This window comes from Centroberyx gerrardi, chromosome 12 (assembly GCF_048128805.1).
Source record: "Centroberyx gerrardi isolate f3 chromosome 12, fCenGer3.hap1.cur.20231027, whole genome shotgun sequence".
NCBI classification, from domain to species: Eukaryota; Metazoa; Chordata; class Actinopteri; order Beryciformes; family Berycidae; genus Centroberyx; species Centroberyx gerrardi.
The window spans coordinates 15,132,244-15,158,108 of NC_136008.1; the positions used below are offsets into that span (position 1 = coordinate 15,132,244).

Here is a 25,865-nt window from a genome sequence, read left to right on the forward strand (position 1 = left end):
TGCTGTTAAAAGTATGCGCCAAGGCGCTAAAACTAGAGGCGGGTCTTTGACATTATTGACACGCCTGTGAACCAATGACGCAACGCGTTTAAGCTGTACCCCTTGACGCAGCAGGAACTTTCTGGATTTGAACCAATGAGCAGTCACGTCAAATGCACGCACATTTTTTACATTTCTGTTGTAAATAAACGAATGACAGAGACGTTGATGATAGTGAAATCAGAAAATCATAAAAGTAATACGGATTCTCATTCCCTGATTGTGAATTTTAAGGTAATTGACGTATATCGTTGCATAAGTAAGGATAACCAGTAAGAATTCATACAGTAATTATCGGTATCGCTGCTATGTGAGAAGTAGTTGAGTGACAAAGCAGTGAAAGATTAGCTGCTAGTAGCTTACTGATGCTAACTGCTAATATTAGCAAGCCAACTCAGCTGTTTAAAACGTAAATGTCACAGTAAATTATAGCAACGTACTGCATGTGCTTGTTGTACGATAGCTAGGCAACAACGCCGCCACAGAAGTAGCCCACTGTCAGTGCTTTTGTTGCTAACCTTACGTCAGTTTATTATCATTTGACGTTAGCTTACTAGCTCAATTGGCTAGTATGTTGTTGTAACGTTACACTGGCGAATATCAAAGTTAGCTAACGCTAACTATTATGGTGTCACTATTACTGTATGTGCATGTAAGTGATCTGTGGCCAAAATGAGGCTTCCTCCTAACCAGTACTGTATGTGTCTCCGTCCCGTCGCTTGGCAGGCTGCTGTAGCTACGTTGATGTCATTCTTACCCGCCCGTCTGCTGCCAGTCACCAGATTTAGACTGTCGTGCCACACGGGTACCTTGTGGCCAATGCCACCGGCTTTACCTGCCGAGAGAAGTGGACTGTCAACCTCGGGACGAGCGAGGAGCGAGTCACCTAACGTTAGCTAGCAAGTTGGCCTCAGCAGACGTCTCCTGTCCCCATCAGAAGCACGTGGCTGTTGGACTAAAAGGAGGAGTGCCTGTGGCTTTACTAACAGTGAAAGCTGATATGTCGGAGTTAAATAAAGAGGTGGTGGATTTGGTCTGGGGAAGACCCTCCAGTGGAGTTGTGTCTGCCTCAATCTTCCGTAGATGGACCCAAGGTATGATGCGTTGTCTCAATCTGATGATATGAATGAATATGTTTTTGTCAAACAAAAATTATCATAACGCACTCTTTAGATGATGGCATTAATACTGCCAGAGTGCTACTGTGGCCATCCATATTAAAACGCATGTAGTCATGGCTCTGTAAGGTGTGTTTGAATGAAGTGTAGACAAATGGCTTATTTGTTATTTGTATGACATCATCCATTTGTGGAATAACCCTCAGGTTGTTTTATTGACTCATGAAAACTTTTGTTTTTTTGTGTCACAGGGTTTGTTTTCAGTGAGAACGAGCACTCAGCACTGGAGCAGTTTGAAGGAGGGCCATGTGCTGTCATTGCACCTGTTCAGGTATTGCAGTTCAGCCTTCTCACAGCCTTACATGTGCAAGCAGATACTGAGTGAGTGTAGCATGTTGTTCCTTGGGTTATTTTCTTGTAAATTTGGATGCTGAGCTTGTGTTTTTCTTTGCAGGCTTTCCTCTTGAAGAACATAATCTTTAACAGAGAAAGCCCCAATTGGAGACACATCTCAGGTAGACTGGCCACTGACATCAACCTTTGAATCCAAGCCGATACTTGCCTGTTGTTTTACATTGTTATCTGACTTTTATATTTGCTGTGTGTTTTACGTATGTGTCTGGCAGAGGAGGAGCAGAAAGCAACCCTGTGTTCCACGCTGAGTGAAATCCTGGAGTCTGCCTGCTCCAGCCCCTCCACCAGCTACTGCCTGGTGTCCTGGGCCAAGGGACAGAGCCCACACACTAGCACACATACTAACACACAGACACAGTCACAATCACAGGGCACGCCAGAGCCAGAGAGCAGCCAGCCGCCACAAGAGCAGCAACCCAGTGAGTCATCTGTCTGCCACATTACCATGCAAGACACATGTCCAGAAATAATAGTGCAGTATTACTCACTCATTCACCTAAGCCTTGCCTTTACAATGAATTGTGAAGATGTCTTCCAGTGAGACATGATTTAAATGTGGGCTACAGTTTTAGTTGGTATTAATGACTAACTTGTATGACAGTGTGTAGTTTTGCTGTAGCTGTTAGTCAAGAAGAGGAATGTCACGCTTTGATACTAGACTGTATGTGTGTGTTTTCCTGTGCCTAGCTGCTTTGGCTGCTGAGGACCTTGGCTTTGAGCGATTTCACAGTGTTCTCCAGTAAGTGACACTTATAATACAGCTAACAATTTGCATCTTCATTCATGACCCTTGACTTATTTTCTTGACATTGAATAATATTGTCAATTACTGATGGGATTTAGCTCTCACCCATCCATGTTTCACCCTTACTAATATGCAGTATTGAGATAGAGAACCACATATTTATTAGGAGGTAGTAACAGGAGGGTTTTGGTATTTGATTGGTCTAGTCTGCAAGAATTGGCTTTCACGTTGAATTAGCTATTTCACTCTGCTCACACACCGCTGACTCAGCACTTTCACTGATTGCCTAATGAAAAACCCTCCCTCGCTCTCTCACGCACGCTCTCTCTCTCCCTGTCACACACACACACCAACTAAATGAAGCGAGGCTGTGTTTGCCAGAGGAATATTGAAGTTTCATCAAACACATAGCGCACTGGCAGCCGAGACCGCAGTCAGCAGAAAGCAGTGCTGACTCACCGTGGAGAAGTGCGCGCTAACTAAGACAGACAACTTCACTGGCAGGCTTTCCAAGGCAGAGAGAAAGACAGAAGAGACTCCAAACAGACAAGATCACATTTTTCTTTGTCCCGCGTTGCATCGTATTGATTTCTACCCTGTTCTGAAAGTTATCTTTCCTAGCCTGACATGACGGATGTAATTAATGCATCGATCTCATTGGATTTGACTTGCCGAAAACTAGATAAATGACTGTCCTTTGAGCGCTTCATAAATCAGCCTTGTGTTTGTGCCCTCCTGCAGCAAGCGGACTGTCCTGTCAGTGTCTGAGTTGAGAGAGGAGGTGTTGTCTCTCTACCACACCTGGGGGGGGTGCTGTGGAGTCTTGCTTTTCCTCTACTCTGTCATCCTCACCAAGGTAAAACATATAAACACAGATAGGGAATGATGAGGTTGGTGATGACTGTATATTTTCGGCCTTATTTATTGAATAATTTAATTTATTGTTTTTTGAGGTGAGAATTTTAAGTATTTTATATCTCTTCTTTCTGTTTTTTAATCATCATATTTTATCACTGTATTTTTTTTTTATAAATAAAATAAAGACTAATTCCTTCCGATCCTAGGGCATAGAGAATATAAGAAATGAGATCCAGGACACGATGGAGCCTCTCATAGACCCCGTGCACGGCCATGGCAGGTACAAGAACACCCCTCGCCTATGTCGTAACTTTTTTTCTAGAAATCTGGATGAGCTTGTTTGTAAATGCTTTTTTCAAGACAGGATATGTCTTATGTCTCTGTCATTCTTTTTCACCCTTGATGTCTGTCTATCTCTCTTCTTATCTGTCTTTTCCAGTCAGAGCCTGGTGAATCTCTTTGTAACTGGCCACGCTGTCTCTAATGTCTGGGATGGAGACAGGGAGTGCTCTGGCATGAGTAAGACTTTCATGTATTCACTGCACGTGCACATGTACAGCTTGATTTAGTAGCCTCAAATTTGAACCATGTCCACCAGGGGGCAGTCATCTCACATGTTCTTCTATAGAAGCAGTCCCAGAATTGAACAAAAGTGCACCCTTTTGACAATTTTACATGACTCTAATTATTTATATTCTGTCACTCTGTTTTTGTTTTGTTTCTTCTCGCAGAATTGCATGGTATTCATAAACAGGCATCGGTTGGCTTCCTCACTCTTATGGAGTCACTGCGCTACTGCAAGGTACAGATATCATCATGCATCTAAAAACATACATACATAAGCACAAACAAATTGACTAAGGCCAAATAGTTGGTTTGAAATCCCAAGTATTATGGTAAATCTGTGGAGGATTGTGACAAAGATTGTGTGTTATTGGTCAAGACTGACCATGGATTGAGATGGAGACCTACAAGCTGTGAGAGAGAACTAGGAATACAAATAAACACACATGCACGCTCAGTTACTTGTGACTGAGAAGTGGAACATTTACAATATGAGAAACGCAATCCAAGCAAGAGCTCCCGTGTGAAAATATGTTTGGAGACTAACAGACTAACCCCAAACACCCCACTCTCCCTCCCCACTTTTTCACTTGTTCACACACATACATTTTCCCAAACACACACTAGATCACAAAAGAGATTTAAAAATACATGTGACATGACATATTTTAGACATTTGAAATACACAGATCTTATAGTATCTTATACAGATTGTGTAGTTATTGATTGCCAAAATGAGTAAGCTTGAGAAAAGCCCAAGTTTAGACTGGAACAGAGTAAAAAGGCAAAGTAAGCAGCTATAATAAGTTAATAGCAAGTAGATGGTTGCCAAAGTAACTAGGGCTCTGGAGAGTTATATGTGTCCTTTGAGACATGTTTGTGATAAGGAGAAAGACTATATAAATAAATGAACTTGAACTTGATATGAGAGGCCGATATTATTATTATTATATTATCAGGAGAGAGAGGACTGTGCGCGTTTGTTGGGTATCAATGTAGGCTGTGCATATGTTGCACTGTTGATTTTCTTGTCCAAGTATAGATATGAGCTTCTAGCTGGATATGGTGGAGCAGGTGACTCATTACAGGAGGTCCAAGTCCAGAGGACTGTTATTATACACTTCATTACATAGGTCTATTTATTGAGGGTCCATATTGATGCACTGCTGAACTTGCATAAGTAACCACTTCTGTGAAACTTTAAACAAACAGTTTCTGATTGATGATGAAAGTTGTTGAAAACAGATATTTCATTCTGTGCACATTCCTTTTATGTGTGTGTGTGTGTGTGTGTGTGTGTGTGTGTGTGTGTGTGTGTGTGTGTGTGTGTGTGTGTGTTTTCCAGGTCGGGGCATTCCTCAAGTCTCCAAAGTTCCCTATTTGGATCCTTGGCAGTGAAACTCATCTCTCTGTGTTCTTCGCCAAGGCAAGTTCAATACACCATAAGCAAGCGAACACATATTTCTCTCTCTCACACTCACACACACGCACACACACACACACACACACACACACACACACACACAGTTTGTAATATAAGCCAGTCTCCTCAGCAGGTTAGAAAAAGCAAAATATGGAATGCGCTTTAACAGATTTAATACAGTACAGGTCAGATATCAATGGTGTGGGGAAAAGAGAGAGGCAGAAAGGGAGGGAATCAAATTTTTAAAAAAGGAGCGCAGTGGTTTGGTCATATATGGCCAGTGCTGTTTCTTGGCTTTTCACCTATCCAGCATGAGCAAAGAGGCACATAACAAGCGCAGACACACACAGACATGCTCATGCTCTCTCTCTCTTTCTCTGTATCACACACACAAAACCACACATTTTCAGTCCCTCAATCTTCTGTGGTCAGCCAAAAAGTGCTTTTAAGATAGTTGATGTATGGCCATGATGGAAACTGCTGATTTCTATATTTGTTCTCCACATATATTTATTGGGTATTTGACTCCAGTAAATGAGAGATAAACTCTTACTCCTCTTTGACTTCTCTTTCTTCCTCCGTTATTGTCTATTTAACTCCAACAAATTGGATCACTTGCTTCCCTGTCATGGTACTTGCTCAGATACACGCACACACACACACTCACACACACACACACACACACAAGGTATTGTATGCCCACCCTAACTGAGGTCAGCACTGTTGTTTTAACTTGAGAGAAACCTTGGCTCCCAGGGTAGAAGTATGAATCATCTGATCCCTTTGTTGGTGTGTATGTGCAGATGTGTGTGTGTGTGCGTGCGTGTGTGCATACTTACTCTTCCACTGACACAAGCATGTTTATCATCTCTATCGGTTTGTATGTAACTTAATACATTGCTATAGCTTGTGTATTGATAGCTGGCAGCTTTGGTTGGAGCTAATCAATTCTCCCTGCCATTGTGAAAATGGCACCAGAGAGGCAGAAAATCCCAGGCAATCATCTCCATCATAACACCACACCCTCGATATTCCATTGATTAAAAGCTCTATTACATACATACAGCTCAAGCCTGCTAGGCCAGTGGATCATATGTTGGCTCAGTGATGACCCAAAGTCGTCATGCATGCACTGATGACTTACCAATTACCACAGCTCCCCCGGCGCTAGTGACATGTTCACATATACACACACTCACAGCCCCTCTCTCACACACACACACATTCCAGAGAGCAGGGAACCTGATCCTGATTAGCGTTAATGTGTGTGTGTGTGTGTGTGTGAGAGAGAGAGAGAGAGAGAGCGTGTGTGTGAGAGAGAGAGCAAGAGTGTGTGTGTGTGTGTGCGTGCCCTCAGGTGGATGGTTTCCTGTAGGGAATGTGATTCCGGAGTTCCCATCTGGATCCGTTTGTCCCGCTGGAGACTGAACACACTTAAACACACACACACACACACATACATGCATATACACTCACGTACCCAGCTGACGCTACACTATGTAGGCAGTAATGGGCTCCACTACTTCGAGTCCAAGCTGAAGGGGGAAGACACGGGGCAAGGGCACTCTGCCTGTAGGCCTCACTCTGTGTGACCCTATCCTCCTTGAAAGAGAATCTATGTTTAGAGCTAATGCGCAGCACTCCGACATTTCCCAGGCTTTGTGATACAGAAATACATGCTACCTGGTTATGTAGCTTTTAGCTCCGATATAGATCCATCCCCACAAAAGCAGAAAACCCGATCCCTTCCTCTGATGTGTCGGCGGCTCCTTCTGTCTGCCGTTGGGGACGGGTGTGTATTCCCCCGAGTCTCTGTCAGTGTGTGACTGTGGCTTTCAGACCATCAGCTTAATAGCATTAGTGTTTTTATCTAATCTACCTACACAAAGGCCGTCCCGCCCCCCCGCCCCTACCCCCAACATTCCCCACTCTGTCTTCTGTCATTTTATTAATGCGTGTGTTTGTGTATGTGAGAAAGAGGCTGAGTGTGTATAATGGCATGTAATGGGATCTGTTTTTGGACAAGAGTTTCTGAGACTCCGGAGGAGGGAGGGAAAGGAAGAAAGACACCGTCCAACAAACAGACGGAGAGAAGGGAAAGAGATGAGGTGAGGAGAGGGATAAGTGATGGATGAGACATCATGCATTATGTTTAGAAAAAGATCCCTCCTTCCGTCCGTTCCCCCCTCTCCTCTTTGAAGTAACCATCCCTTCGGTGTAGCTGGGTTGCCGAAGTCAAGGATTCCCAAACGCACCTCAGCTTTCACCCAGCCAACCACTTCAGATTATTGGTCCCTCATGGGAAGCAGGGAGGAAGAGACATCGAAAGAAGGAAGGATGCACTTTAAAGAGTGGTGCAGTGGTCACTCAGGAAAGGTGGGGGGTGGGAGAAAGTCCCTTCTCTCCTCCTGTGACATTTCTCATCCCCTTTTGCTTTCCTCTCTCTGAGTGATGAGGTTCACAGGCTATAGCTCTGCTTCTCGGGGGAGCTGTGTGTGTGTGTGTGTGTGTGTGTGTGTGTGTGTGAGTGTGTGTACAGTAGCAGTGTTCTGGGTCAGTGATTTACTGAGAAGGAGAGCAGCCTCTATGGCGCTCTGCGTCCCTTAAGACTCAAGCTTCTGTCTGCTGCTGTGCACACAGTGCATGTCATTAAACGACTGGATAAAAGCAAGAACTTGTAGCTTGTGTGTGCAGAGTTAGCACAGTTATTTCTTTGTCTTAATTGTGCAGTCACTTATTTTTATCATCCATCCGCTTCACGGGTTCATCCACTCCAGGACAGAGCATGATCAGAGGGTGTGGGACTCACACCCACACACACACACAAACACACAAACACAAAATCACAAAGCGGTGTACATTAGCAGTCATTAATAACCTGTGACAGGTCAGACCAGGGCCATTGTAGCAGGATGAAAGGCTGTCTGTGTCAGTGTGTGTGTGTTGCATTATTCTTCCATTCCCCTGTGTGGTGTTCTCTGTTCCAGGGCCTATCATTGCGCTCTATAACTGTTCTCTGGTGTCTTTTCTGTTCTCTGGTCAGACTCGGCCTTTCTCATCCATGACGGCTCCATTAATCACTTCTCTGTCTTGTCTATCACACCTGGAATACACACACACACACACACACACACATACTGTATACACTCCTTAAATAGCAAGACAGATATGTTTACCAGTGTTTTCTTTGTCTGTAATCATGTGAGATACAGGCTAGGTTAGGTGAACGTTTTATCACACCCACCTATTCTAACAGACACACATACAAGCGCACGTACACCCTACATTAACAACCCCTCACACACACACACCCTTCTTTGCCTCCTCTCAGCCTGTCATGTAGTGAGGCTGTTGGTGCCTGCTAGGAACAAGGCAGGAGACACTGGCCTAGACCTCTGCTTTGTTTTCCTGTAACCGATCCCTACAGACACACTCTATGGCCACTCAGAGCCTCTCAGCACACACAATGGCTCTTTGGGTGGACCGGAGAGAAAGAGAAACCCTAGTAGAGTAGAGTACCCCTACGTGTCCTTACTGAAGTAGCTACCTGCATCAGAAGATAAAGGAAGGAAGAATGAAGAAAGTCAAGAGGGGGAGAGGAGGAAGTACTCCAAACTGAAGTACCTACTCAGGTCAGGAAAAGGCAGGGCGAAGAGGGGTGGGATAGGGCAAGAGGTAGAAAGAGAATGGAGGGGAAGAGTTGTTGTCCTAGCCATTCAGTCTAGTGGGGAGAGAGCGAGAGAAGGGCAGATGGATAGAGGTAAAGTTTGAGGCAGCGGTCAGTAGACACCCTGAAGAGAAAGGAAAGCGGAGAAAGTAAATGGTAGAGAGAGTACAACAGAGTTTGAGGGCAAATGAAGGTGTACAGCAGGAATTCTGGTGTATCAGGAAAGGACGATCACACACTCACACATATATACATCCACTCAGATTTGATCTTGTGCAATGGGACAAGTCTGGATGTGTCTCTAGACCTGACCTGACGGAAAACACACACACACACACACACATACACACACTCTTACTTGCTAATACGGAATTCTTTTTGGTAATTTGAGCTTGTTGACAGTACATGTTTGATTTCAATAAATATGTTTCTGCTCAGAGGGAATGTTCTGCATTACTTTGTTGTTCCCTCGTATTCGGGTTGTCGGGGCATTTGTGTGTGTGTGTGTGTGTGTGTGTGTGTGTTGTTCTTTCTCTGTGCCTATGTAGGGTAGCTTGTTGTTGCTCAGCTAAGGGGGTCAAGGGTTTGTGGAACAGAGTCAGATTGTGTTGGGTTTGGAATGTGCTCCCTGATTTCATAAGACACACTCACAAAAAGACTTGGCATCGGTGCGGCAATCTGGTGTGTGTGTGTGTGTGTGTGTGTGTGTGTGTGTGTGTGTGTGTGTGTGTGTGTGTGTGTGTGTGTGTGTGTGTGTGTGTGTGTGTGTGTGTGTGTGTGTGTGTGCTTGCGTGCCTGTCTCGGTGCGTCTCTGCATGTGTATGTCTGTGTGTTTGCATACATTGAGAGAATGCAGGCTTGTACTCCAGTTTAAGCAAATAAATGTTGGCAGGGGACAAGTCTAATAAATACATACACTGATTCTCGCTCTCACACACACACACACACACACTAACACATTGGGAATAGCAGAGAAACATGCGCATGCACACATACACACTTACACACACCTTCCCTGTGGAGTGTGTTAGCTCCATGACATGTTTTCCAACTCAGCAGCATCTTCCTCAGGCATCTAATAAAACACAGATCAAAGACAGCTAAGCAGACCTGTCATCCCACACACACACACACACACAATCACGTAATTTCTGCTGTCGTGTGAGTGTGTGTGTGTGCTCACATGTGAGTCATTGTCTTTTTGTACGCTCATTAGCCTCCAACATGAGTGTGTAGAGTAGCCATAATAATATGTTTTGTTTTTTTTCTGTAGATGACCGGTCATTAATGTTTGTCTTCTGGTGATGTGTTGACACCCTGTAACCATGGTGTTACCAGGAGATTTACTCAGAGTGTATCTGTCCCCCCCAGGAAGATAGTGTAATAAACCGTTAACCTAGCTTCGGTTGACTTGGTTGGTTGGGCTTGGAGCGCCAGGAGTGTATATGGCAGCCAAAGATCGGTTCATTGGCTCATCACTTTGGGAAGAGAAAGAAAATTTCTTTAGTTGGGGTTTAAGGCTAAGTTAGTTTGGGATTTTTTTGGCAGAACAGTCTATGTTTCATGGCAAGTCACTTTCACTTCTACATTTAGTCAGTTAATCCCTGTACTAAGTAGTGGGCCTTTTTCAGCACTTTTTTTCCTCTCGGGACAGCAGACTGACCTTGCTCACCCCTATAAGTGAAACATACAGACGCATCTAGCTAATGACAAATCTACTGTCAGATTTATGGAGCCTGTAACGTTAACACAACAGGCCCCTGCTTTACACTAGACATTGTATGACAAGAATGTATGAAAAGTGTGCGAGAGTGTGTGTGTGTGTGTGTGTGTGTGTGTAAGCTCATCTCTGTCTGTGTGTGTTTCTTTGTGCCAGCAGCTGGGAGTCATCTCTTCTCGATGTGTCCCCTTCAACCCCATTTTCTCGCTCTCTCCCCTTCTCTCTCTCTCCCTCTCTTTCTCTCCCTCTCTCTCCCTCTCCCTCCGTGAGTAAGCCCTGAGGACAGTAATATGTGGGCAGTGAAACCCTAGCAGCCTGTGTGGATCTGAGGCTCTAGTTTTAATAAAAGCCAGCTAAGAGAGATGAGCAGGGTTTATTTGCTCTCCAAAAACACTGTGTGTTTGTCTAACACTCCGCTGTCATAAACACACTCCCTTCGCCACTCATATGGAAGAACAGTGAGAGCCCCTGACTCTCCCCTTTGCACTTCACGCTCTGTGTGTGTGTGTGTGTGTGTGTGTTTGTTGATGACAGCAAAGGCTGAAAACTCATCTTTTTGAGAAGCATCTCATGTTACCCTCTCCCCACTGAAATATATCCCCTCTCCTCCTCTCACTCTTAACTGCTCTTGAAAACAATCCCTTATACCTCTCTCTTTAGCTCTTATTTTATTGTTTTCATCACACTTCTCTAGATGATTATTCAGTGGTTACAGGGATATTTTGAGGGCAGTATGACTCTCACCCTTACACTCCTTATGTGGGAATTGAAGCTTATTATACTGTTGCGTCGTCTAAATGCCTAAAAATCTAAAATGACAAAGAGCATATTCCTAGCCCATCAGAGTTGTCCCATATCACTGGGGTTAAAGGTTTTTGGTTGAGGTTAGGGTGTCAGTTAATCAGCGCGCATTGTCGGCCAATCACAGGATTCATCCTCCTTATAGATGCACACACACGCACCACTGTAACACACACACACTCTGCTCTCATTTGTGTTCTCCCCTCATTTCTGCTCCCCCTGGCAACGCTGATCTTTCTAAACTCCGGCAACAAACAAACTGTACAGTTACTCATAAATCATTGAGTGTATATGTAGCACTCGATTTCCTGATTGTGTGTTTGGAGTGAAAACAAGCCGTCTAACTTTATCAGGAGATCAGTTAATAACCCAGTGGGTCCCGGTGATTGCATTGGCCCCTCAGATTACACACACACATACAGTCTACATTAGCAGTGCACCACGCACCACTGCTGGGGGGTTGTCTTGACTATTATCAAAAATGTAGTGTGTTGTACGTTGAACATAGTGTTCCTAAGCCTTGATCAGGCCACTCACAATCTGTTTGTTGTCCAATGAAACCAAGGAACAACGCCCAGGAGATCTGATTCTAGATGGTTCTCTGGTTTGTTCCCTCTGCACTCGGTTGTTCTAATGTTTCAGCACTGATGAGGCCACATTCTCCCATAATCTGATCTAATTTTTCCTCTCCTCCCCCTCTCTATCCCTCCATCCCTCTATACTCCATTTCTCTTCAACCCTCTCCGTCTTTTCGCTCACTCTTCTCCTATTCCCTCTTGCTCTCTATAAATATCTGCTTCTGCCAATGCACATTTTCTCTCAACTCTTCCTCTCTCTTTTCCTTTGTTTTCTCTTGCTGCCTATTTCTCTATGTCTCTCTCTCTCTCTCTCTCTCTCTCTCTCTCTCTCTCCTTCCTGTCTCTTTCTTTCAAACTCCATCTCTTTGTCTTCTCTGTCTCTGTCTCTCTGTAGGAGATGTCTCTGGTGGGTCCTGAGTCTCCATCAGAACAAGCCAGGAGGGTCTTCCAGTCGTTTGATCCTGAAGGTAATTAACAACAAGCGCTCCTATGGAATATACGCATGATCATGATCGTGCTAATGATTTGCATTTGTTTGCCCCCTGCACACTTGTTTTTATAGGTCATTATACTTTATTTGCCCATTAGTACACCAGCTCTATTGAAATAGAGCGACACAGATGTAGTTTAATCCATGTAAACTTTCACTCTCTCACAGCCGCACACACACATACACAAACTGAGAGAACAATATCCTGGTCCTGTTGTCTTTTCTCTTCCCTTTTTCCTGGTGGAGCAGATGCCTCCATAACCTCCCCTGCCCTCCTCGCCTCTCCTTTCGTCTTCCCTTGTTCTTCATTTTTCCTGGAGGCAGAACAGGGGTCTGTCTCTCTTCTCTCATCTCCACTGTTGTTGTTTAGGTTGGTGAGATCAGCTCCTCTTACAGCTGAGTCAACCACCCCGTTTCTTCCCTCCGTCGTCCTCCTCCTCCTCTTCCTAATCCTCCTTTCGTCTCACTTCCAGGTGACTGGGGGAAAGGCGAGGGGAAGGACACAGAGAGTGACAGAATGAGGATAGGAAAAAAGACAGAGGATAGTTAACCATGTGTCCCTTGTCACAGGAACTGCATGTCAGATGTCAGCAGCACTTTTTTTAGACAAGTTGTAGCCACAGGATTAGAGTGTGGGATGTGTGTGTGTTCATGAGCACTTAGAGACAAAAAATAGTATCTAAATGAAACTGGTGAACATCTGCTGTGTAATAATTTTCCTGCAAGAGGCAGAGAGAATTAGGAAGTCACACTCAAGTCATGGGCATGCTTGCCATTCACACTACATGCCAAGAGAGCAATCCATGTTGCAAGTCTGTTCAGCTGAGACCCTGATTAAATCACCAGTCATAACACACACATTCATATTCATGTGTTTTTATTGTGAAATGAAGTGTGCTGTTCTCTGTCGCCGTAAACAACATTCCTCAATCTCTTCTTTATAGGAACAATATGCTGATTTGCAGAGTTCTGTGTGTGTGTGTGTGTGTGTGGTTCCATGTTACAAGGAGGTAAACCCTACCAGCTGAAGGCAGTCTTGCCTGCTCTGGCCGCCTTGACAACAAATATGTAAACAGAGCTATCTGGCCCAAAATCACACTAGAGAAAGATGGAACAAGGCGAGGGAGGGGCGACCGTGCATCTTTTTTCTCTCCTTTTTTTCCCGTTCTGCATCTGTCCCCTCTTGTTGCACAGAAAGCCGCTTTGCTTGTTCTGAGATCCGCTTCTGCTATCGTCTGCCAGGACATTCTGCATACCATATGGTCTTCACTCACTCACACTCGTGCAAGGGCACACACACTCACGGGATATGCGCTCACACATACATACGCACACTGATACACACACACAAGTGGGATATGCGCGCACACATAAACACAAAATGGTATACACACACATGCTGTAGCCAGCAGCAAAGTTGAGTGCTGTGTAAAAGGGCCATAAATCTGTCTGTCACATGTAGAGTCAGCACAGCTTCTTGTGTTATGGAAGAAAGGCGCCAGTCAGACAGAGGCGTTCACAGTGACTCACCGGACATACACACTCAGCACCTGACTGTTTCAGCATGTTCCTTGACATTTAGTCCCTGTGTAGCGTCCTCTCTGCTCGTTGGCAAACCCTCAATTGTCACTGTGGCAGACTGATAGAGGCTGGCATTGAAAAGACAAAACTGAGTCGCCAGAGGGAGGACGACCAGAGTGCTTGTTAGTTAGTCTTTTTCACACCGCATTAGGGGTTTATGTATGTGTACACAAGGCCACACAGACTCATGTGCTAGTGTTTAAATGAGACAGATATGTGCCCGGACACACACATACGTTTTCAGGCAAAAACACATGTTAGTGTTTAAAGCTGGTCCTCTCAGGTAGAGCAATCATCACGGCTGTGGAATGTAGGTCAGAGAGAGAGGACAAGGTGTGTGTGGGTGCGTGCATATGTGTGTGTGTGTGTGTGTGTGTGTGTGTGTGTGTGATTGTTAGTTGTGTGAGATGAGTTCACTCCCCAGGGCCCAGTGATGTAAATAGTGTTTGTGCATGTATGTAGGTGAAGGCTTCCCCTGGTTTTCAACTTTATGTCACTGAAGCTTTTTATGTTCTGTTTGGGTCAGCCAGTGCATCAGCCTCTCTCTCTCGCTCTCGCTCGCTCACCCTCTCTCTCTCTCTCGCTCTCTCTCACCCTCTCTGTCTCTGTCTCTCTCTCTCTCATGCCCTCTCTGTCTCTGTCTCTCTCTCACTCTCGCTTGCTCTCTCTCTCGCGCGCTCTCTCACTCTGCTTCTCTCTCTCTCTCTCCAGATAATGGCTTCATCCCAGAGTCTCTGTTGGAGGATGTGATGAAGGCCCTTGACCTTGTCTCAGAGCCCGACTAGTAAGTGATTGCATGCTCAAGGCTTTGTGTGGTGTGTCTGTGTGTATATTTTAGCCTGTGTGTGTGCGTGCGTGTGTGTGTGTGTGACACCTGTAGAAGTTCTAAAGTTCTAACTCTTAAGTCATGGCCAGGCCAGGTCAGCAGCCCTGTGCTCATGTTTCACTACCAGGCTACTATAAAGTAAGACCAGAGAGAGCCCGCTATAAAAGCGCAGGAAGAAAGAAAGAACGAAAGAAAGAAACAGAGGGTTAGAGGGAGACCATTAACTGCAGGAAGAAAGACTGAGAGAGGGAGGAAACGCTTTAAAGCGCCGCTTCAAACAGAAGCACGTTCTCATCTGAGGCACAGTAAGCCCTAACGTCGCAGCCGTGGGCCCGGCCAAGTAACCGGACCACTGATCTGCTCTCCAGACCCCCAGATGGCCGATACATCACAACACAACACGGCATACAGGGGGGAGACTCCCAGCGCAAACAGGCCTGTCTCATTCCTTACCACACAGCGAGAGAGTTATAGAAGGGTTGCCACCATGTGAAAAAGTAGCACCCTTAGTATTCTAACAAATGATTGATGGGACAAAAAATAAAACAAATTACAGGGGCCTTGGTTGACAAAATGACAAAGACAACACAGACTGGATCTTCTATATTTTAGAGATATTGAATGATGAACTTTGATGATCAACTTTTCATTTCTTCAGTTAGGGTAGTCTGCAAATTGTCAACACATGCTCTCAGATAAAAAAAAAAATCCACCCTTAAACAGATTTTGGCAGATTTCACTTTTACTCCTTTTATCACAAATAGTTCAGTTTAAAGTTGTGAATGTGCACCCAACATGCACCCAAAGCTGGAAATTTGAGAATCACTTTCAACACTTTAATCTGTAACGTCATGGAAGTGGCAGTCAGCTGCTCTGCTGCCATTTGTGGTAGACCAACTTAGTGGATACTGACCATACCCAGCAAAACCTGTGTTAAAGCTCCACTAAATAACAGATTACAGTCTTGATTCTTTGGTTTGTAGTGTTTGGGATAGAGTTGTTACTCAATATCTTAGAAACAACATGAATTCTGGTTTACAATGAATATTTGTTTTACAATTAAGCTTACTTGCTTATTTTAGCTTGAAAAGTATAAATCCACCCTAAAACAAAATGTCAGGAACTTGTTCCTGTGATTTAAAACTGTTTGGTTCGTGAACATGAAAATCACCTCTCTAAATCTGGAAACCAGACAGCCAATGCTCTGATGCGTAATGTCATCAAAAACAGAGCAGTTGTATTTCATTGCAGTGCTGACAGTGAGGAATCAGACAATGTGTCCACATTCCCATAAAACTCACCATGGGTATCATCAGTGTGTCTACAAAATCACTCTCCTTTACTGTCCGTGGAGCTCCAGGATTTGTCAGTTGGTCATTTAACAACATTTTCAAGTGAGCCTTGGCTCTCTTGTCTCTAGCTTTGACAGAAACTGTTCATAGATTTAGATTGATCTGACCAGTCACATAAGAACAAAATAAGAGTAAAAGTGACATGGAAATTGATGCATAATATTCACATATTGTTGTTTGTTTTTATTCAGTGCCAGCTATGCACTGCGTGTCTGTATTTAATTTTTGAAGAAAACAATGAACAACTGTACAAACCACCAGTCTGGACAAACATCAGCTGACTGCATTACACCCCAACCAGGAAGTTTCCACTCATTGCTGGAAACATCTAAAGACACAACGATTAACTGTACCATGCTGAATGTGGGAATTTGCATGCAAAATCATCTCGTGTACAGTTGGTTTTTAATTGAAGAGGTCATATGCAGTCATGCGGTACAAACAGTACAAACCCACCACGAACAACTAATTCCCATGATCCCCACCAACTCACGCACACGCCCACTCGCTCATAATAATGTGATCCTTTATTGATCCCTGTAGGGAAATTCTCTTTTTGCTTGCTCCCCTCCACAGGGAGGTCAGAGGTCTGGCGCTGGCAGGGATTCAGTGTGTTGCTCAAGGACACTTCAGCAGGGCGGATGCCTGCTCACTGCGCCGCCCTGCCTCATCTGCCTCTTGAAGATAGATACAGCACTAGGTGTAAAAACAGTGTCATTCCCTTCCTTCTGTGTCTGGATATGAACCTTGTTTCTCTCCTTACTGCCTTAAAAGGGCAATCTGACTAGTGCTTTTATCACTGTGGAATAATAATAATAACACTGCTCTAACACACAGGAATGTCTGGAAAGAGGTATATTTAGTAGCACCGTGGTATTCATGAAAACACGCACGCACCAAAACACGCATCATAACTCCACATTGAGTGATGAGGTTATTGCAAATTGCAGTTGGTTTTCGTACACATCACACACAGAAGACCACTATTTCATACCCTGCTGATGGCTCTTTCTCACTCCCCTTCTCTTTTCTCTCTTCTCTGTCTATCCCTCTCGTCTCTCTCTCTCTGTATCCGTTTCCCGCTGCCTTTTGTTTATTTACCTCCTTCCCCATCTATCTCTGTTTATTCCTCTGCGCCTTCTCAGTGTCAGTCTGATGAAGAGTAAGCTGGATCCAGAGAGTTTAGGCATCATTCTGTTGGGCCCATTCCTACTGGAGTTCTTCCCTGATCAGGTAAGTGTGTATGTGGGTGTGTGTGTGTGGGATGTTCACCAGAAACAGCAGTTTATATCTATCCCTAATAATCACTGGTCATGTATGAGGTCATCACAGGTGGTCTTCCTCATCAAAACTGCACACATCGTATTACAGACACCCTCCACCATACATACAGTCCATATCACAGTCAATAAAACAGCCGTGCACGGAGACATGCACAGACACACACACACACACACAAGGGTGCACACACTGACGCTAGCATCTATTTCACAAGCATATGCGGAGTGCTTTTCTAGCAAATCAAAGGTTTTTCTGCCAAAAACATTCCTGCGGCGTCTCATGTGAAATGTGTGCGTGTGTGTGTTCACCATCATATGACGTTACTAGCTGAGGAGAAGCTCAGAAAGAGCAGTGAGATGCCTTTAGGAAACGGATTGGAGGCAGAGTGCGAGCGAGAGAGAGAGAGAGAGATAGAGGGAACTGTGTTAAAGTGATCAGGGCTTAAGGGACTCACCAGAGGAATGGCCCTCAGCCACAAAGAAATTATACTGCCATTAGCCAAGTGGACATACACACACACACACACACTCAGACACACGTGGGATTGGGGTGAAGGTTAGGGTTTCACATACAGGCACATAAACACAAGAAACTGGACACGTTCTCAAACACACAACACACCCTATTAGCATTCCGCACCTTTCAGTCAAAGACATGGGAAGTGTTTTGGCTCAATGTGATTGTTTAATCATTTTTGTAGTGTTGGCTGTTTTGTGGAATTGGGAGGTATAGACATGCTTCAATACACAAATGCACACACACACACACACACACACACACTTCAACACAAACACGTGGGATTTAACGTTAGGGCTTAGGTTCCAGGCTGAGGTATGTTGGTCTGACTGTCGGTTCAAGAATGTTCTGTCTGTCTCTCTCTATGTGTCTTTACCTCCATCTTTGTCAGAACAGTTAGCACAGCCACTCACCAACAACACCGCATGTTTTTCACCCTCCGCTCTGGCTGTGTTTCAGGATTCAGGAATCCCAGACTCGTTTCCTGTCTACCACTACAATGGACTTAAACAGTCCAACCACAACGAGAGGGTAAGACTCTCTCTCTCTCTCTCAGCTCTGTCTCTCTCGCTCGCAGACACTAAAGGTGGCTGTTCCATCTCTTGCTCTTTTTCTGTCTCTCTCTCCCTGTCTTCTCTCATCATGCACACACACACACACACACACTCAGTTGGAGGCAGCAGGCCACTCCAGAATAAACAGTAGCTATTGCGAGCCTAATAGCCTGTCCATCCATCCAAAAACCCTGGCTTAGCCTCCTATTTCTCCAAGTCGTTTCAACATGGAGGCTACTGTCAACAGCCTGGCTGTGATAAATGGTGAAGCACAGGCCTATTAAGCAGGCTTAGTTTGATGGATGACTGTCAGTGAATGTAGTTGTTTAACAGGGTGGCTGTGCAAGCCTGGTACTCAGGAATATCACTTACTTCATCTGTCAAGTTTGTCTAGTCTGTAAAACGGCTTCCCTTTTCCATAGTGCTACCTGTAAGTGTATGAATGCCACTGCATGCATACCCACACAAAAGCACACACACATACACACACACAAACACTCACACACAGGGCAGCAAGGCGCCTGTAAGGTTGTGATGGCAATTCCATTCCCATAGTTCCAGATGGGAATAACAGACCAGCAGTCCCCTGCAGCTGGAGTGTGTGTGTGTGTGTGTGTGTGTGTGTGTGTGTGTGTGTGTGTGTGTGTGTGTGTGTGTGTGCGTGCGTGCGTGCGTGCGTGCGTGCGTGCGTGCGTGCGTGCGTGCGTTGGTTTGTGTCCCCTATACGTGCATCCATCCCTCTGCATTTCACCTCTCACCCCTTCGGAGGAAATGTCTGAAAAGTGATTGATAGAGTTGAAGTCTGTCAAAGCTGGCATAAAGACGTCAGGCTTTAAAATTGTGTGTTTAGTTAACTCTGTGTTAAGTGTGTATTGACCTACTTTTGTGTGTGTGTGTGTGTGTGTGTTGCCAGGTAGAGTATGTGGAAGGGACGTCCCTGGTGTTGGGCTTTGAGGACCCCATGGTTCGGACAGACGACACTCCAGTCAAGCGCTGCCTGCAGACCAAGTGGCCCTACATCGAACTGCTGTGGACCACTGACCGCTCCCCGTCACTCAACTAACATCGACCAAGTCCGTGTGTGTTTGTGTGTGTGTGTGTGTGTGTGTGTGTGTGGATGGACCACTACTGCCCCCGCCCCCTCCACCTTCCCCACCCTGCCCGCTGACCCCTTGTAGGTCAGCAGGTTACAAAGACTGAGACGCATACACACATACAAACACACAGACGAGAGACTTTTGGAAAAACACACACGCACCCAAGAGACTGAGACAAACACCTTCATGGACAAGACATACATGTCTGAGACCCACAAACTCACATTTACTATTCATGCTATTGTCTGTTCCACATGGCTTGTAAATTGACACGCAGGATGTTTATGGTGTGATTATGTAAAAAACAAACAAAAAAAAAAACCTGAATGACTGTTTATTTTGTCGCAGCTCTGCACTGTACCGGCTCCTCAGCTACTGTTTGGCGGTTAACAGCTACACTGCTTAGAGAGCAAACTGGTTTGGTTCATCGGCTGGTTCTGCTGTGTGTGTGTCGCCCAATCACACGCTGAACCACATGTACAGCCAAGCGACTGTGAAACACTACTGTTACTCCAGCTATAGGACTGTTCGAGGGAAAACTACCAAAGCCTTCCACATATGAGAACACACACATACAGACACACACACACACACACTATCACACCCACTTCCAAGCGTTTACAGCGTAAAGGGACCAACCCACACGCAGGGAACTGGAGCTCTGAACAGGAGGTTTCTTCAGTGTTTTCACCCAGAAGTAAAAGTGCAGGCTGGTGCAGGCGTGTGTGCTTTATACACCACAACAGGACGTTGACCAAGTACTCATGTATTTATTACCACGCTCCAAGGTTCTGGAATAAACACCTTTTTTTGTTCAAAGTTCTGTGTGGTATATTTGGTTTTTGATGTATGGTGTAGCTTTGAACCTGTAGCTGTTTGCCTCTGTGTGCCTTTTGTGTCATAAATATGAAGTCGCGAGTCCCGACCCCTACGCAGAACGACCCCGGGGTTGCAGAATGTCCAACTAAACACCGGGTCTGTTTGCATCCCCTCCTCACTAAATCACACTCCAGGTTACATTTCTTGTCCCCAGAGACTCTAAATCAGTAATTCACTAAATCCACTAGACACTGATGGTGTTTAATTCCCTCTCTGTAAACAGACACAAAAATGTTCTTCACGCCTTCGGTCATCATCAAAAGCTACCAGAACAGGAAAAAAACAATGTGGGACATCCAATTCTCTCATTACAGCCCGTATGCATCATTGGCTTTTATTATACGGTGTCCTGAAACTTAGTGGAATGTTTCGGCATGTGTTTGGCATCTGTTTCGGGAGTTTTTGAGACATTTCTCAGACAAGGTGCAGGTAGTTTTGAAGTGTAATCATCACTGATACTGTTGGAAGAGGAGCACTTGGTAGCATGTAAATACTTAGTACTGGCTAAGGACAACACATACTTATCCCAGTGATTGTGCACGTGTGTGTGTGTGTGTGTGTGTGTGTGTGTGTGTGTGTGTGTGTGTGTGTGTGTGTGTGTGTGTGTGTGTGTGTGTGTGTGTGCGGATGCTCCACTATGCATCTATGCACGGGAGTGCTGCAGTAATGGCTGGGTGTGTGTGTCTAATGGATGTGCCTAATGGAGAAAGGATGTAGGCCTAATCTGTGACCGGACAGTCTGATAAAGTCTCATTAGGAGTGCATGTGTGTGAGAGAGAGAGAGAATGAGTAGTGTATAAAAATGACAATACATAAATAAAGAAATGCTGTGTGTATTGGGAAGGTGTGTATGCAGTATTCAATTTAGAATGGCCTGCAGTAAATCTGTGATCAGAAAACAGATATTGGCAGAATGGCATGTGTGTATCAGGGTTCACATGTGCATTCCTGGAAATGGGATATCTTGTGTGTGAGAATTTTTATTGGATGCAAGACAGTGGAAAAAGTAATGGCAGCCCGAGTCCACACACACACACACACACACACTTACAGACACTGAAACTGAGCTACAGTAAAACACAGCTACCTGACAAACAGGCGTCATAACACAGACGCACTAGAGCCAAATGGGGGAGAACAGGAATAAGTCTGGTTCCTGCCTCCTCTCTCCATCATCCTCACCATCCCTCTCTTGTTCTTTTCTTCTGTAAGAGAGAAACAGAACACATCTGTCTCTGCTCCTATGTCCTTGTGTTTTGTAGACCTGTTTTTTTTACTCTGTTCATCCTAGATTTACGTAGAAAAAGCTGAGAAAGAACAGACCCTCACTCTCACTCCCCCCTTCTCTCTCTCTCTCTCTCTCTCTCTCTCTCTCTCTCTCAAACACTCACGTAGCACACTCAATTTTTACATCAGAAGAATTTCAGGGATGTGTAGCCTATACGAGGGGAATCAAGGGCCATAAGTGTACATTCATATAAGAGAACAGTAAAGGAAGGGGATAGGCTTAACGGGAGGGAGGGGATAGATGGATGGATTGATGGATGGATTGACTTGGGTTGAGGAGGAGAGCAGGGCAGACAGAGAGAAACTTGTGTGAAATCTCCATCTGGCAGGTCAAGGTTGCTCACTTGGGTTGTTCTCATCACTAACACTTTAGGTTCTCTCTCTCTCTCTCTCTCTCTCTCTCTCTCTCTCTCTCTCTCTCTCTCTCTCTCTCTCTCCCTCTCTCTCTCACCTGGTTCTCATCACCTCTCCTGACAGCAAACACACTCCAGTGCCATACTGCTGTACAGTGCTGCTCCACTGCAGCTTTACAACAGTGAAACTGGCTTTGGGGTTTAATTTATCATTAATGTGCCCATAAAGCATGGTTTAATTAAAACAAACTCCTCGCGCTGATAAGCAGCAGATTGGGAGTTGGCGTGGAAGTGAGTGCAATATGCAGCACTTCATCTCTCTCTTCCTCTCTCTGTCACACACATGCGCGCGCGCGAAATGAGTTTTTGATAAGATAAATCTTCTGAAGCGTGCAGAGCTAAATATACAAGAACCAGCCTGGTCTAGTCTGGCACCTTTGTAAAACTGCTTTTCATTGCAGGATATCCCTTTCAGCAAGAGCGATCCAGTATGTTACCTCGGAGATTTAGAGGGAAAATCGCCTGGTGTTGAGTGAAAGGGCGAGCGGGCCAGAACAGCCTATACTTGCTCAGCTCAGGAGATTTCTCCTATAAGCCGACATAATAATTACTGGCATAATTATAAGTGATTATTCTCAACGGAAGGAAACGCGCCCCGGTTTTAACTGTATGGTTAGAATAAACCGGTCAATAAAAGGGAAGGAAGTAAAAGGTTGTTTGTTTTTAATATTAACGTTTACATTTGCGTGCATGTGTGTGTGTGTGTGTGTGTGTGTGTGTGTGCGTGTGTGTGTCTGTGTGTGTGCGTGTGTGTGTGAGAGAGAGAGAGAGAGAGAGTGCGCAAATTTCTAGAAACTGATTTCAGACGTCAGTTGTAAATCTCGCTTTAATTTAATATTATTTACTGTTTCAGGATCAAGCCCGCAGCTCGCAGGAAAAAAATTGTCTCTTTGCCATAAAAGGAGCGGGCCTGGTGACGCGCCAGCCCGTAGCGCGCTCAGATGTGGTCTGCACGCTGTCTAGTGAGTGTGTGTGTATGTGTGTGTGTGTGTGTGTGTGTGTGTGTGTGGTGGGGGGTAAAGTTTTGTGCAGAGGGCGGGAGCGCGCATGTGGAGGCTTGTAGCGACCTGGTGGTTGGAGGGTCTCAGTTTGGAGAGACTTTGGGGGAGCGCAGGAGAGCGCAGTGGTCCAGTGACAGACAGCGGCGGACCTAACCCGGGATAACCTACCTCACCTGCACGGGGCAATCTCTCTCTCTCTCTCTCTCTCTCTCTCTCTCTCTCTCTCTCTCTCTCTCTCTTCTCTCTCTCTCTCTCTCTCTCTCTCTCTCTCTCTCTCTCTGTGGGAATAGTGCGGAGGCTGTTCTTTGGGATGGAGCGTGCATGGGACTGTGTTTCCTCTGCTGGGATGTCTATTCTCGGGGTCCTATCGGTGCTGTGGCCGGTGCTAACGGGAGTTTGGAGTTTTAACCTTTACGCAGACCATCCCGCGGTTTACCGGGGACCCGATGGAAGTTACTTCGGTTATTCAGTGGACTTCTACCAAGCGACCTCCGACAGCAACACGTGAGTGGCAACATCAGGACTAAGCTGTCTCATCAGAGTACTGAAAGACTTATGAGAGTCTGCAGCTACATGAGTCTGTCCAATAATTCCACCTAAACTGTTGTAGTGTATCTAGTTTAACCTGCCCAGTATAAATGCTTAGACACAACAGAACAGAACAGAACAGAACAGAACAGAACAGAACAGAATAGAATAGAACAGAACAGAATAGAATATAACAATAGAATATACATTAAATGAAGTGAGCGGAACTGACTGAATATAATTGAAGTGAATTGAATTGAACTGCATCTCTGTGTCACAGTGACACAGGAAACAAACTGAGATGTAGGAAATAACCAAATTGTGCACTGACTGCATGACTGTAAACACTTGACCATATTGTGTGTTTGTATACGTGTGTGTGTGTGTGTGTGTGTGTGTGTGTGTGTGTGTGCGTGCGCGCACCCGCACCCGTCTGTGTTTCTTGGCTGCATCCTGTCTCTCTCTCTGCCTGCCAGGATGAGTGTGTTGGTGGGGGCTCCCAAGGCGAACACCTCCCAGCCCGGCATCGTGGAGGCTGGGGCCGTCTACTACTGCCCCTGGCCCGGACCGCCAGACAGCTGCAGACAGATTCCCTTTGACAACGCCAGTGAGTTACACCAAGAGCCCCAGTCGTTTTCATGTCAGGGAGCCCAAAAACAAATATGCAATAGACCCCACGGTCCCCCATTGGATACGATTCTGTTCCTGTGTTTTTTGGTAGATGATTTGGAAAAGAATACAGTGGAGAGAGTGAGACCCTTGCTCCACATTGTCAGTCTTTTACATTATTGTTTTCTACTAATATAGTGACTAAAATAGCAGAAATGGTGAAATTAAACTAGCTTTCATTTTGATGAAGACCCACTGGACCTTTTCAAGGAACCGTACTTGGCCTCACATGCTACTTTTGGACTCACAGGTTTCGTAACCTGTGTATCTGATAGGTGTGTGTGTGTGTGTGTCGGCACATGTGTGTGTGTGAGAGAGATAAGAGAGATAAGACATACGGGGCTCATCAGCTTCACCTAGCAGAGGTGCTGGTGGGTTTGCTGGTGTAAGTCTCCCTCCTGATTATTATGCTTTTCGTTACAATATCATCGTTGGTAACAGCCCATCAGCCCTTGTTTGTGCACCTAATGTCTCTGATGCACACTTTTTCCATTTGAGTGTGTGTGTGTGTATGTGCCAGTGTGTGTGTGAGAGAGAGAGAGACGGAGAGAGAGAAAGAGGGGAGGGGGTAAACTGTATGCACATGGGAATTTAGTTCCCCCTCGGAGGAGAGGGGGAATTGGGTGAGGTCTGCTTTTTATTAGATGCCGAAAATTCGTCCCTGTCTCCTTTTCCCTCCCTTGTCTCCCTCTCTCTCTCCCTCCCTCCCTCCCTTTCTCTCTCTCTCTCTCTCTCTCTCTCTCTCTCTCTCTCTCTCTCTCTCTCAGACACAAATACACACTGATATAGTGGGGTAAAGAAGATTTGAGTTGAGCTGTGTGTGACTGATGGAAAATGGAGGTGTGTGTGTGTTTTTTGTATTGTGTGTTGTGTGTGTGTGTGTGTGTGGGATGGGGGGGTGGAGGGCATGTACTTGTGTATGTGTGTGTATGTGTGTATCTATTCAGTTGACTGTGTGGGTACATGCACAAGGTGATTGATGACAGTGGCCACGGTGGATATTTCTAGAGTTACTGCAGACCCATTAATACAGGTACAAACCAGACTAGGACACACACACACACACACATATGCACACACTCAGCCAACAGCAAACTGTACAAGATATCAGCACCAGTGTTGAACATCTGTGTGTACTGGTTATTATCCATATGTCAATTGCACATGTGCCTGATTGTGTGTGTGTGTGTGTATAGTGACGTTATGCAGACATGCCTGTGTTGTGGGGGTTGTGATGGGGGTTGAGTTCCTGGTGACAGTGGGACACCTGATAGATTGCATGTCCATGATTAGAGTGGAGAAACCCAGAATGAGCTCTGGAGTCTGGAGTCTATTTGTACTGATGCATTGTTTTCCAACCCTGCACCTGCCTCAAAATGATGTGCGCATTAACCATAAGAATCATTTAGAGAGGACATACAAACAAATAGAGATTATGGTTTGTTTTTTTTCATTTTTAACTTT

General features: G+C 45.1%; 2 protein-coding genes across 2 annotated transcripts in view; both read left to right on the forward strand.

Moving 5' to 3' along the window:
* Positions 1-182: 182 nt before the first annotated feature.
* Positions 183-20,612, forward strand: mindy3 (MINDY lysine 48 deubiquitinase 3). The gene is made up of 16 exons (XM_071915864.2): positions 183-273; positions 766-1,133; positions 1,409-1,488; positions 1,612-1,672; positions 1,784-1,990; positions 2,259-2,310; positions 3,058-3,172; positions 3,381-3,454; positions 3,614-3,693; positions 3,906-3,976; positions 5,084-5,164; positions 12,322-12,394; positions 14,710-14,782; positions 17,322-17,409; positions 18,433-18,504; positions 19,441-20,612. The coding sequence occupies exons 2-16, from the start codon at positions 1,040-1,042 to the stop codon at positions 19,588-19,590; spliced, it is 1,371 nt and encodes a 456-aa protein (XP_071771965.2). The 5' UTR covers positions 183-273; positions 766-1,039; the 3' UTR covers positions 19,591-20,612.
* Positions 20,613-23,514: 2,902 nt separating this feature from the next.
* The window catches only part of itga8 (integrin, alpha 8), a 42,237-nt gene continuing 39,886 nt past the window's right edge, over positions 23,515-25,865 (forward strand). Inside the window, exons 1-2 of the mRNA XM_071915895.2 lie at positions 23,515-23,708; positions 24,209-24,339. Coding sequence (XP_071771996.1) covers positions 23,515-23,708; positions 24,209-24,339 — 325 coding nt within the window. The remainder of the gene's footprint in view (positions 23,709-24,208; positions 24,340-25,865) is intronic.

Bases quoted from the DNA above. Each gene is read 5' to 3' on its own strand.
- mindy3 (XM_071915864.2), top strand. From the start codon at position 1,040: ATGTCGGAGTTAAATAAAGAGGTGGTGGATTTGGTCTGGGGAAGACCC. The intron at 3,455-3,613 runs GTACAAGAACAC...TGTCTTTTCCAG, and splicing joins CCCGTGCACGGCCATGGCAG to TCAGAGCCTGGTGAATCTCT. The intron at 3,977-5,083 runs GTACAGATATCA...TGTGTTTTCCAG, and splicing joins AGTCACTGCGCTACTGCAAG to GTCGGGGCATTCCTCAAGTC.